Source organism: Anabas testudineus, chromosome 23, assembly GCF_900324465.2.
Source record: "Anabas testudineus chromosome 23, fAnaTes1.2, whole genome shotgun sequence".
Classification (NCBI taxonomy): domain Eukaryota; kingdom Metazoa; phylum Chordata; class Actinopteri; order Anabantiformes; family Anabantidae; genus Anabas; species Anabas testudineus.
Window position 1 is genome coordinate 8,620,606 of NC_046631.1, and position 14,507 is coordinate 8,635,112.

The 14,507-nt window shown below is 40.7% G+C and overlaps 1 protein-coding gene across 1 annotated transcript in view; it reads left to right on the forward strand.

The window, feature by feature from the left end:
- The window catches only part of exoc4 (exocyst complex component 4), a 98,763-nt gene that overhangs the window by 67,070 nt on the left and 17,186 nt on the right, over positions 1-14,507 (forward strand). Inside the window, exons 14-16 of the mRNA XM_026361889.1 lie at positions 6,560-6,696; positions 8,052-8,207; positions 9,752-9,930. Coding sequence (XP_026217674.1) covers positions 6,560-6,696; positions 8,052-8,207; positions 9,752-9,930 — 472 coding nt within the window. The remainder of the gene's footprint in view (positions 1-6,559; positions 6,697-8,051; positions 8,208-9,751; positions 9,931-14,507) is intronic.

Genomic DNA, 14,507 nt, shown 5'->3' on the forward strand with positions numbered 1-14,507 from the left:
CACTCTCAACACCCAGCTCCCATCAACAGACACCGCAATCACAACACAATACACCTGTTAGCTGCATCAGTCGTGCCCTATGATTGGGACACAAGTGGGAGTGGGAGGCAAGAGGGTATTAGGGTGGCTTGTGTATGTTCAATGCTCAGGCAGAGAGACACACACTACTAACATGACAAGAAACAAAATCAAAAGCCATTCCCAGGTTTATTAGTAAAACGAAAATCCCAGTGAAATTGCACAGCATCCATTTAAACTTTGCCAAAGTAGGCAGATCAAAATAAAATAAATTTAAATGCTTTCCCATTTAGTCCAAATGTTTTCTGGATTCCTCTACTACGTTATCTGCAATGAAATTGATTGTGCCTAAGCATGAGCTAATGAGATATAGTTCTCCCTCCGATCTCCTTTTTCCTTTGCTTGCACAAAATAAAACCTTGAAATCACAAAGGCAGTGTGGTGTTTTTTCACATACTGGTTGATTTTTGTGTTCTGATGTTGTCTTACTTGAGCTTAAATGAGGTCTCAAACTGCTCAGATCCAGTCTAATATTCTGTTTCTGGCGTTTTTTATGCTTGGATCTATTGAATCCTGTGTCATACTTTTCTCCTAAATCATGCTTGAAGGTAGACACAGTCACCAATTCTCCAGCACTTTGAATATATCTGTTTATATTTGATAAATCATTGTTATATTTTAAAATGTCCAGATATACCCTGTTCTAGACTGATGGGCGCATCAGGGTAAGAAGAGAGGCGGGTCCTCCGTGGGGGCAATGCTATGATCTGGCGTTGCTGCAGTTGGCCAGGTCTAGGTTCAGCAATGTTATGTGCCACCATAGCGTGCGTGAAAATGATGCCACGGTGAATGTGTGCCGTGATCAAAGCTAAAGACGGTCCAATAAAATATTAGAGTGTGTGACTTTTTTTTGGATGGGCAGTGTATTTAAGTCTATGAGAAGCTTAGAAGAGCAAACCTGCCACCGAAATAATAATCATATATGTTATATTGTGGCACCCTGTGTAATCTTTTTGATAAATTACTGTATTTGTTCTGGTTCAATAAAGTAAAAGAAGTCACCGCCTTATTTTTCTCCTAAATTGACTCAAATCCTGATAAATTCTGTGGTTGTTTTTTTAGTCTCGCTCACCTCAAAGCCTTATTTCTGTTCTGTCTCCTTCCTCACCGCTTAAGGTGTAACAATCCCCACCTCGCCTGGTTATCTCACACCAAACACATGTACTCCTGAGGCTCGCACCCACCTACCCTGGGCCTCCAATGTGCCTCTGCCAAGGAGATATTCCTCACAAATGACATAGCTATGACTTGTATGCTTTTCATGTGTATATTTTTATAATAGATATATGTAAAATATATGTGTGTATGTTTATTCCATGCACAGTGGAAGTTACAGCGTTTAAATGTGTGAAGAAAACAGTTTGAGCCTTGACAGCCTAAGGTAGTACAGGTTCGCACCATGCAGTGCTATTGCTGACAGTCTCTGTGTGTAACAAGACATAATCTTTGCCTTTGGAGTGAGTGAGTTAGAGAGAGAGACAGAGAGAGAGAGAGAGAGAGAGGGAGAGAAGTTGAAATGTCAGCTCTACCACAAACATGCCCTTTGGTTTGAAGGAAAGAAGGTTTTGGCTGTGGGCGCCTGATAAAAGTTACAGCTTGAATTTTTAGAGGCACGTTAGCACCCTGAATTTCCAAATGACAAATCTTTGTCTTGCTGTGAACACACACATTGTTTGTGTAAGTGCCGCTACGCATGTGCACCACTGCAATACAGTGACTCCATATGGGCCTGATGGGGCACAAAGAGGAATATATAGCCCACATTTTAATTTCTCTTTCACTCACTCCGAAATGTATTTACTGTCACAAACCAGTGATGGCTTAACCCAGCTCCTTTGATAAATAATGCATCATAATTGATAATAGTTAGTACCAGATAATTATATGAAATGGTAAGGACCCTCTCATACCCACCAGAAGGCAATGATACAGCGTTGAGTGTAGAAACACCAAGAGAATTGTGGGATCGTTAGTAGAATGGAGTTCTGGCCACTATGTGAAATTACAGTAAATGGCAGATCTGAACTCTGAGGTGATTTCTAGGATTAGATTATGCAGAAGCTCCACATTTGAGCCTGTATTTGTGTGTGTGTGTGTGTGTGTGTGTGTGTGTGTGTGTGTGTGTGTCTGTGTCTGTGTTTGTGTCTGTGTGTGTGTGTGTGTGTGTGTGTGTGTGTGTGTGTGTGTGTGTGTGTGTGTGTGTGTGTGTGTGTGTGTGTAATATGGAAGCCCATCTGTAATCAGCCAAGTGTGATATTGCTCCTCATCTCTCAATTAGAACACTTACCAACACTGCATTAAACTCTGCATTAGAAGTGATGACAGTGGAGGTGAAAGGGAAGATGTGTTCTTTTAATAACCAAATTTTCTCCTCTCTACTGTATGCACTGGTATTTATTTCATATTACCGGTAACTTGTTTCTTGTGCATTTCTGTCAGCACCACAACTAAATCGATGTGTACATCTTATTTGCTTTAGTTGTTTCACTCCCTTCCACTAAAATGGATCATTAAATAATAACTCGCAACTATGATGTCTGGAATTCAATTTGTATATCTCCGAGTTTATCCAAAAGCAAACAGAAATGATTAGCTTGTTATGTAAATGCACATGAAGGTTATAATATTTACTGCAGTCCATCAGAAGAATGATTACTTGGACTTGATTAGAGGTGACAGCTCTTGATTGGTGACTTCCAAATCCTACAGGGAGAGCTGAGGTGCATTAAACGTGTACGTGTGTGTATGTGAGAAGATAGGTGCATGCAAATAAATTATGGGGTTCAGAATGATTTTGAATATGTATATTGTACCAATCCTGGACGCATTATAGAACCCAATTAAAAGCTACACAGATATACATGCCTTTTTCCACATGCATTTAAATGGCTCTTATCTTACTAAATTAATTCCCATGAGGGGCAGGGGCCACGTTTGTATATGACCCCTGCCCCCTTTTCATGATATTATACACACTTAAGAAGACAAAAACACACTGCCTAATTGTCAGAGATTAAACAAACCCACTCACATGCACACATACAAAGAAGCATGTGTTGTGCTTGAGCAGGCACAAGCATGAGAGCCATGCAGTGTGTCAGGGGAATCTTGGAAGTGTGGCTCTGCTCTGACGTTGATGAATGATCTGTCAAGACAATGTCCCACTCATGCCCAGCTCCCCTTTACTCAGGAGAGAGACAGGAGGTGTGTGTGGGAAAGGGGGGAAACAGAGGTTATCTTTGCATGTGTTCTTGGTAGCTGGTGGGTGAGTGCAGCTGTGAATGTGCACTGCTGAGTGTGTGTAATTTTGTCAACCCTCAGTCACATGTGAACAGCGTGGCAGAGGCATTACACGAGTCAGTGGTTTGGGGGTCAGGGTGTGAGTGAAACGGCAGAAAGCATGGGGGTAAACACTCTGACCCCTGCGCAACCTTGGGGGGTGTTCCACTACTCGGGAAATCCATGATCCATTTCCGATTCCAACCTGAGGTCCTCATGTCCCACTTTGACATCCGAGAAAACACGTTACAGAAACCTTTTGAAACACTCACACAAAGCATGTGCTTTCAGTAAAATACACCTTCTCTTTCAAACTTATGTTGCCAGTCTCAGGACCACACTTTATTTAGCTAGTACCACATAGCGACACTTAGTTTAGCGATGTACCGTACTGTATTAATGTGAATCCCTGCGTTGTGCTTTTTTACTCACTACACCACAGGACATCACTTCTTTTAGCACCAGCTCTGGGTGGTTTCTGTAGTCATGACATGCATTAACACCTTTTTTGCTGAGGCGCCAGTCAGAATGCTTGCTCTGCCTCATTGCTGTGATTAAACCACTGTTGCTGAGGCCTTCATTTCACTCTTAATGACAGAAGTTTACCTCAGCAAATTCCACAGTCACATTTTCCTCAGTAACTATGTTTTTGAATCACAAGAGGAATATGGGTGCTTTTCATACAATGGCTGAGTATTGTTGACCTTCAAGCTTGAAACATTACATTAGACATAGATAAAGAGGAACTCTATAGTGTGCGCTGTCGTATGTAACAGTCAAGTAAGACAGAGGAGATGTAGCCAAACATGCTCTTTCCAGCACTCCCACTCCCTCTCTCTCGCCCAGCCCTCCCTTTCTCAGTCTGTCCCTTGATTACTTTTTAATGATTTCTGCTGCCTAAGACAAATGGCTGTGTTAAATGAGCAGAATTAGACAAGGGAGCTGAACGCAAGAGCATTTGTTAGAGCAGGAGTAATGGATCGGGCATTCGTTTACTCTTCTCTATTCACTGGTATGACCTGCTATTGAGCTCTATATTGTCAAAACAGCAACAGTGAGCATGGAGGGATATGGTTGAATTGTAATTCTGACTGCACAATGACAACAACAATACCTCCTTATGCTACCTTGTAAGTTGCCCTGTTCCTTTTAAGTAGCTTTGGATAAATGGCTAAATGTAAATGTAACTTACTGACAATAGTATATTTTTATAAACTCTAAATTGTATGTAAATGTTTTTCTTCTACTTTTACATTTTTTGAGGATTTTCTCATATTTGTCCAAACTTTTATAATGAATTACTTTTTAATATAAAAAACAGAAGGCTGGTCAGTGCCACAGTACGTGTGTATGAATGTGAATGTAGTACTGTATCCTAATGGTTCTTTCTATTGCAACAGTCCAGTTTCCTCAAAAGCATTGTTGCTGTGAGTGAATTAAATCAGTCTAATTAGTTTTTACTAAATGTTCTAATTGTTGCAAAGTGAAATGAGTCATAAAAACTGTTGCAGCCTAATACACTCCATTTATGCTGAATTGTTGTCTGAGAAAGTCAGTCATGCACTCTCCTGAAGTTCCCCAGAGCCACTGAATCCCTTGCAGCCCCCACAGTGCCATCCCTACAACCTGACCTCCCTGGATCAGGCAAGTGAGAAAAATGAATTTCTCGCCAGGGATCACAAAAGTAGCATATCATTATAACTACATTATCACTGTAGTCATGGTAACAGAAACTCGAAGCAATGTCACTGACACTTTTTTTTAATTATGTTACGTAAAGCAGTTTGCTGTACCACCAACCTACACTAAGAATGGGAAAAAGCTGCTGCCTGAGCTAAAATAACAGCTAGCCCCCCTGCAGGGTCTGTGTATTTCTTCCTACCCTGGCAAGCTGACAGGGAGTCAGACATGGACAGTGAATGGTGTTCCCTTGGCAGAGACAAGGCCTTGGTTAGCACTCCACGGGCATGGGCACTGCTATGGATCATTAGTTCCCTCAGCGGAGTGGCTGCTGTTTGCATGTGTGGGCATGTGTGCGTGTGTGTATGAGCTTGCTTGCCTGCTTATGACAGAATGAGTGAGGGGGAAACTGAAACTGAGAAAGAACTATTAATATTAATATAATTTTATAACATCAGGGGTCCTTCCATATATTTTGATGATTAATTACAGTCACTACTGCCCCCTACAGTCTTTGCAGGCTCTTCAGCAGCTAACTGCTAAAGTAGCAGAGGTAATACGTATCGCTGAAGGATTCAGACTTGTACATGTTTATTCTGCCTCTCTGATATTCAGGTGTTTGATTGACATTGTAGCTTAATACATATTTTACTCACAACCACTTATAGTAAAGTTGTTTACTTTTGAGTAGACCATCAGGCACTAAAGATACTGATTTTTTACCTCCTCCTAAATACATTTACATATGCAGAGTAGTGAACTGAATCCCTGTCTCCATGGTGTATGGGATTACTCTGCACCAAACACTACAGCTTTTGTAGTCCAGTGTGTTTCACAGTAGCTGCAGCGAGGCTACTGCCAGACTAATAGCAAGTTATCACTATAATCGGAGATGTAGAATAGATTGGTTAAGTGCTAGGAGCAGACAAACTGGAACATACTGAGTTGTAATCTCATTTAACAGCTCGTGAATTGCTCAAAGGTGTGCGTTTTGAAAAGTTTGCTCTCTGTGTGTATGTGTGAGTGTGTCTGGGGATATGAAGCTGCTCTGCTGTTCCTGGGCCAGCTATTAGTCACGCAGGAGTGGCTAATCTGTAATGGCTGCTGTCACAGCCCTGCCATGGCTCCTGGTGATGGGTGCACTGTGACAAATGTGCATGTGCACACACAAGACGAGTTCAAAACGCACACAAATATGTGCACTCACGCTGATTCACTCACACACAAAGACTCATCCATTCCACCAATACAGTGTTACGACTTCCGACAAGCTCTCCAGCACCAGTCATCAGTCCAGCCGCAGGTGACAGATAGACAAGTGAAGTTAGACCCATCCTGTTACATCGGCACTATAGCAGACTGGATCTGACTTGACACTTGCATAAAATCGAGTCCCTTTTTATTTTTCCATGTCTCTAACTTTGTCTGTTTTCCTTTTCTTTAAGCTGGAAACTTTGAAAACATTGTTATGTCTAACCATCCAGCAAAACACTGATTGCTCTCCTCCTGTTTCTGCCTGTAGAGCACGGTGGTAGTGGAAAAGTCCATTCAGGATCTAATGAGCCTGATGCAGGACTTGAGTGCCTACTCCAACCAGTTTCTCGAAATGGTCTGTGACAAGCTCAAAGAGTTCAAGGAAATCTGCAACACAGCCTACAGGTAAAAGAGGAGGTCAACTTACCTAAACAAATTTTCATACTAGAGGACATTATTATTTGCTTTTCATAATTTTTGATGCATGTACTTGTCTGTTTTGAGTAGATGTTATGAATAATGAGCTGCTAATACATGCTAACTTGCTTAAAATGTCAATTCAACAAGAACCACAAGCACATTTGAGCAGATTTTAAATGTTATGTGGGAAAAGTTCTTTCGAAACAATTTAGAAAGAACTGCTGCTCAACTCATGCAGAGGATGAGCAGGGTTTTAGTGTCTTTTTGGCTTTTAGATAGTAAACTGTTGTGGGAATAAATCAAGCTCAGGTTGCAGTCTGTATAAGTGCAAAGCTTTTGGAAGCTTCCCTTAGTGAAACTGAGCAAACGCTCAGTTATTCATCTCACAAAAACTGAAGTTTATATTCTCCCTAACAAAATAAAATCATGGGAAAAAACTAGGGTGCATTTTTATGGAGCCTTCACAGCACATCATAATACCGTTTGCTTTTTTAGAATATGGAAAAAGGTTTGAATGTTGTTTTTATTGCTTTGTACACATCTGCAATCACACATACACATCCGTGCTGTGAAAGGCCATTCATCTGTGCTCCCCTGAGACCATGTAACACCTGGCCAGGTAAAGAGAGGGTTAGCAGATATGGAGGGATAAGAGAGGGAGTGATGAACATGGCCAGGAGACACAGGAAAGGACTGACAGACTGCTGGGAGTCCATCTGGTCTCTGTCACAGGTCAGCTTCAGTCTCACTAGGGTCTTAGAGTGATAAAGACAAAACAGCAGAGGCTGCCAACATGTACGTGTGTCCATGTTTGTATGTGGGTGTGTGTGTATGTCTCGTATATGTTTGTTGTTGCTGTGTGCCTTTTACACACAAACAGGGCTCTCAACCCCCTTTTTCCTCTGGATACAGTATGTGTGTGAAACTCTGGAGTGCCTGTGTCTCTTGTACAAGGTAATCCTATGATAGTAATTGGAGAACCAAGTAGTTTTCCCAACACAGACACATGCAAACAAAGCAAACACATGTCAGCAGTTTACCACAGTGCTCCTTCAACGCAAATCAGATCTGCTGTAATTATGTTTTATACAGTATGTCAGTACAAATCTCCATGAACCACATGTACAGCTACCTTAGTATCAATACTAGTCTGTCTGAACAAATGTTTTGCAATATTTTCTGTGTGGCTCTTGAGTAGCGGTACTGGCATTTTTGGTTTATAGAGAATTAATGCAGTTAACTTTGGTCATTGCCTGACTTTACTCTGTTATATTTTGCATCTTGTCTTTGTTTGTCTGCATTTCTTTACATTTTTATTATCTCTTCCCTCACTTCCTCAGGGGTATAGTTCAGTGTGAGGAGAAGCTGACCATCAGTGCTTCATGGTCTAAAGATGAGGACATTAGTCGCTTGCTCCAGTCCCTCCCCAACTGGGCAAATATGGCACAACCCAGACAAAACCGTCAGAAGAGAGAGGATGAAGAGGACTATACACGGTACACCCACAAATACACACAGAAAACATATGTACCAGTTCATAGAAGTCAGATATTGATGGCTAACAACCTTGAAATGAAATCTTATATATACTTGTAAACAAACTAATGAGGGAATCACACACCTGGCCATGATGTAGTATAGTACTGCATAGCTCTGGGTGTCATCATTGCTTTGGACCTAACATTTCAGGGTTATGTCACCAACATCACAAAACCTGCCTTTTTAACATTGAAAGAATAAATCTAAAGACTTGCGTTATATAAATATATTTTGCCTTGCTTTACTTTGCTATAGTCAAACAAATAGGCTAAGAAGTACAATATAAACACACAAACAAGAAGAAGTAGACATACACAATCACACTTGAGCACTCAGGCAGATAATCCTTCCCTCCCGTCTTTGCTCTTTTATTCACATATTATTGGACTCACGCTTGTTGACTAAGATGCAGCCATAAAAGAAGCCATGATCGCTCTTTTAAACACCCTCTATCTGAAGGAAGTGAGGAAACGAAGGAAGAGCAAAATAGGAAAATATAAGGAGAGCAGACAGAGGAGGGGAGGGGGGGGTCAGTCTTATCAAAATTGCCTTTGAATGTGTGCACTCTTCAGGGAACACTGAAGCTCATCGGAGCGGAATAGTAAAGTAAATAAATAAATTGGTTATGTGGCCAAAGAAAGTCAATCTGTTGTGTGTGCACCCTCTCTCTCACTTTCCCTTTTCTCAGACACACACACACACACACACACACACACACAGCATGGAGATAGCAAGAGGCAGACCATAAGGCTATTTGATTTGAGAGCAGTAGCTGTTTTCATCACTATGAAAGGGGAATTAGCTTCTGCACGACTGGCAACCCAGTGCTTTAATAAAGCCTCATTAATAAGCTACACATGCCTGTTTGTTAGTGAGAGTGTATGAGTTTGTGTCTGGTGTCTTTTTTTTTTTTTTTTTTTTTTTTTTAATACCCATCTGTTGTTTAGAGGATCTTGATCTTGTGGGCATCCTGGCGACTCTGGAGGCCAGTCCACATGCCATGTGTTTGCAGCACTGCTGCGTTTTGATTTAGTTATCTAACTTCCCTGCTTTCCTCCCATCTTTCTTTCCAGTCTCCATAGTCAATTATCCGCCTAAAAACCACAAGTGATTTTAAATATAATGCAAAGGGTTTTGATCTTCATCTTTGTTTTTCCACCCTGTGAATCTCTGCCTTCTGTTTGGTTTTAGTTTTGAAATGTTTTCTGTCACCTGTTGTTTTTCTCTTTGCCGACTGTTGAGCTACTGGTATCTCCTTTTTAAAGTGACTGTGCCCACAAAAATTCTCTTGACACTTGACAGTGTCTTCCTAATGTCCACCGACCTTCTCTTCAGCTGCTTATGTATCTATGTAGTTATCAACCCTGTATCCCTATTACTCTAAAGGTCGTCTAAATGTCACCATTTTTTGTGAAATGTTGCTTTCTGGTTGAGTGATGTTCAGTGATGTTTTCTTGCCACCTTATTCTTATATCCTTCACTCAACCTCTCCATTATTCAGGGCGGCCTTTGCTAAGGAGTCAGAGGTGCTGACTGGGAACCTGGGAGACAAGTTAATCCCACAGAATGAGATCCTCCGTGATGTAAGTGACCTGAAAGCCCTGGCCAACCTTCATGAGAGCATGGAGTGGCTTGCTGGTCGCCTCAAGACGTTCTTCGCCACCCTGCCTCATGCCTCTAGTAAGTAATGGGTTGGATTTTGGAAGCAGTTGACTCTTTTTTTGCACATAAATTAACTGTTTAGAGAAAAAGAGCCTCTTTTTCATTATGTCATATTCACATATATATTCACAAACTTGAAATATTTTAGGTCTTAAGGTCTAAAAGGCTTAAAGCTAAAAGCTACAACATCCTAGTTAAATAGTATTATAACGTGACTGACAGATGGTATGATGATGTTTATCTCCTAATTAACTGGACTCTCCCATACTTACCCAAACTCTATTGCGTCAATCTGGATACATCGAAAGGTATTGTTCTGTTAATGGAATTAAATAAAACAAAACATGGTAATATTTTTGACACAAACATTGACATATGCAGGACGGTTTCCGCCTGCATCCGGTACAATGACACCAACGCAGACATCTGCTGCTGTTTATTCTGCTTATTGAACAACTGAGTATTGTCACACATGCATTCTGCTTATCAGATGGTGAGATTATTCTTTGTCATTTTGTTTCTTTGGTTTCATGTTTTTCCCATTTGGCAAATACAGAAAGTCTACCAAAATGACAATATCTGGGAAAAGTCTAAGTAGACTGTGGCTACAGGAAGTGATCACACTCCTCATACACAAGTGTTTGCTAATGTGTCTCTACAAGCTTTGCACGGTTGGATTTAGGGTTCATCCCACTGTACCTGGCAAACCCTCTCTCAAGCTTCATTAGATTAAATGGGAAGCAGCAGCAGTTACTGATCAGAATACAGTAGAGATTAAAAACATGGTGTAGGATCACAGTCAGGGGCACATGAAGTTTTGTCATCCTCAGCTGCTTTACTTTTGTAGCAACACCTCTTACCTGTGCCTCATTAAGTTCTTGTTTGAGTGTATTATCACACACTCATTACCTTCTCCACTGGAGTTGTCAAAGAGCACTTTACACACATGCTCATTATGCTTGGCTCTGCCTTTGCAAGTATGTGCGCATAAATGCATACCCTAATCAGGACTCCTAAAAGCATTTCAGTCCCTGCTCAGTCATCACTTTAGTATCATTAATCACTGATCAAAATGAGGTTTGTGTGTGTTTCTGTCTAACACATAGTTTGTGAATCTTGTTAATCACTTATCATTACAGTAATGTTTTTATCCTCATCATCATGTTATGAATGTGTTTAATCTTATAAAGATTCTAGCATATTTTAATATTCTTCTTCAAGTCCATAAATTTTTATTAACATCATATGATAGCAATCAGGGAGTTATTACTCCCATTAAAGGCTTGAAAAGTAGCGTTTGATTTCACTGTAGCTTGTAGAAACAGTCTCTTTTTTTCTATTTGCTAGTCCTTATTCCATTAAAACCGCAGTGTAAAAGCTTTTCCCGCTACCCTAGACTATCAACAGATTTCTTCATTCATATTAGTAAAGGCGTTTATTTGATATGTTGTTTTTTCTTTCTAATAAGTTAATTTAATATTTAAAATGTCTAAATGTGTCATCAGATTGACTTTCTAGACTTGGAAGGGTTACATGTTATAAGTTATATGTATCTTGACAAGATTAAGCACTTGAAAGTTTGTCACAGTACAGTGACCAGTACAGTGCATGTTTGTCTGACGCTCTAGTTGTGACCAGTATTAATTTATTATACAGTAAAATCATTCTTTTTTATACCAAAAGTTGCATAATCCTAGAGAGAACCTTTAACGCTGTAGCTTTAGACCACTGACTGTGTAGTCAGTTGAATTTGTGCTATTTCACTCTTCTGTTTCACAACTTTTCTTCTAGACATAAAATAATTAAATGAGAAATTTTCAGATATTCATATTTGAGCTTGACTTATTCACTATCTCTTTTTAAACTCTTCTCTTGCCTCTCACTTTGACGCTAGCTTTCTTCGTCTATTCATAGATAAGAATTCAATAAAAGTACGGAAAGAGACGTGACATAATTATCATTAATTCTGGCGGGTGGCACTAATGGGAAGGATAGGGCAGTCACTTATCATGCTGGGACAGCCTCCATATTGTTCATTATTTAGTGTTTGCCAAGCTGATGGCAGTCTGTGTGTGTGTTGGTTTGGGTGTTGGTGTGTGTGTGTGTGTGCATACATAAGCATGCACGAGATGGGACAAGGGTACTGCACAGAAAAAAAGGACCCCACCTTATCTTGTCCTCCGCCACCCCCCCATCTCACGTCTATGCCTCTCCAAATTGGATTTTATATTACAGAAGCAGTCAGGTATGAACAACTCATTTTCCTCTCTTTCTTTTTGCCTTTTCTTTCTTTCATTCCTCTTTCTTACTTTCTTGCTTAATCTCTACTTGGCATTTCTTTCTTTAATTCTTCCTTTTCCCCTTCTCCTTGCCTCTGCTCCATCTTAGCGGTGAGAACATTGTTTTTTCTGTTCTTCTTTTACTTTCAGTACTGAGGGCCTGCTAGTTTTTGTCCATGGCTGGGTGATCTTTGCAGTGTCCATTGGGTTTGAGCACCTTCCTGTCTGACTGAATTCTCCTGGATGTGTAGTTACACACATTACTATGCTCTGAAGTACAGACAATAAGAAAAATCCCTGTACCTTTGATCCACCTACTTGTGGTACTGAATCTTAATTCATTTCTAGTATGTGCTCATCTCTGTTTGGGTTTCTGTGTGTGTCAGATTAAGAATTTTTGAAGAGCCTACTTCTGTGTGTGCGTGTAGACCACTGCTGGCGATTGGCTATGAAGTTGGCTGGACGAAGGGTCTTATCACCCATTTGGTCGCAGCACTGGACTTATAATCCACTCTGACAATATTTACACAACAACACACACACAGATGCCTGAGGGGCAGTGACAGCATGGCAGCTGTTTTCTGTTGACTGCTGTGTGTCTGTGTATAAATTTGAGGTTTCTTTCTTATTTGCATGTCGTTGTTGGATCTGAACGAGGACCTAAAGGCTGTAGATCAGGCACAGTGTGAAGGTTTGTCTTAGTGGGTAGTCTTTTTCTTGCAGACCTTTCCTGCCTGCCAACTCTTTGTTTACTCATGTGCAAATGCATGCGTTCAAGTTGAAGGCCTGGCCATCATTAGGTGCATAGATACCAGTCTCTAATCTGTGCTGCAGGGTTTCTAGATAATATTCATGTGGTCTTCCATTGGGAGTAAACCCCTTCTGTCTTTAGTGGTTGCTCTGCTTCATCTGTGAGGGCCTGGAAAAGAATACACTTTTCTAACTTTGACTATGGTGAGTGTAGGTCTTTACCCTTTAGCAGTGATTTTTTTTTCTTGACTCCGTTTAACAAGGCAAGCTGACTAAGAATACATTCTTATTCAGTGCTGAGGCCGAAGGGAGTAGCTGCAGTGGGAGATGATGGTGTTGTTTTGTCAGTATTTGTAATATTGTCTTTTGTGCATCCAGTCTTTAGTTTTGTCCTAAATTTCCGGCAATTTTTTTCTCCTCTCTCATTATAAGCAATTTGCTGTCTTCAGATATCAAAATCTTCTAATCTCATGCTCATTTTTTATCCATCTTTTCTCCTCCTCGATTTTCTTTATATCTCTCTGGACAGAAGTTCAGATCCCATTGTGCAGATGTTCATCCTCTACCAGAGGCAGCAAAATAATTAATAACTCTTCTCTCTTACTCAGTCAGTCATTTATGAATCATTCATCACTCCATCCCTGCAGGATACTGTCCTTCCCTTTCTCCGTTTTCTCTTCCGTACCTCTTTTCTGTTGGTGTGGTACTTTTTAAACAAAGCAGATGGGGATTTTTATTTATCACATTTTCACCATCTGCATTTGCCAGTGCCACAGAAAATGTCAAGTTATATTGTTTTCTTGTTCCTTATTGCATTGTTTATGCCCTTAAAGGAAGACGGGACATTGAGTGTACTTATGTACTGTCTGAATATGTATGCATTTGCATGCTGTATCCAAATGAGTTCCATCACTGTTCTTCTTTCTTAATGTCTCCCACCCTAATCTTCTGCAGATGGCAAGCAACAGACGTTTGTCTTAGATGGGATTTGAAAATAATTGGATAAGCACAGCTCACGCACACACATATATGCATGCCTACACATGGTTGTATAAACAGATACATGATACACACATACATATCCTCACATTTAATCATGCATACTCAAAGAACTTATAAATAAGACATGGGAGTAGTTCGGTTTGAGGAAGAAGAAGACGGAGGGAAACAAAAAGTGAAAAAACAGAGCGTGAAAGTTGTCAGTCAGGGCCAATGAGTCGTCTCCTTTTGCCCGTCTGTCCCCGACTCTAACGGTGCCCCCCATGCTGCGACGCCTCCCTTGCATCATCAAAGCAGCACAGGCTGGGAGGCAACAGAAATACGTGTGTGTGTGTGTGTGTGTGTGTGTGTGTGTTTTTGGGCCCGTGTGTATTTCACAGGCACCCCCTGGAGAGACCTCCAGCAGTGTGTGCCACAGCAAGCCCTTTTTTTCTCCTTTCTGCTGCCAAAGTGAGTGAGTGTAATGCACATGAGAGGAAACAGAAGCCTTCGAGTCACTTTCACACACATCTGTGTGCACACCCCCACAGGCAGAGCGAGTACAATACTCTTGCTCTCTCACACAAA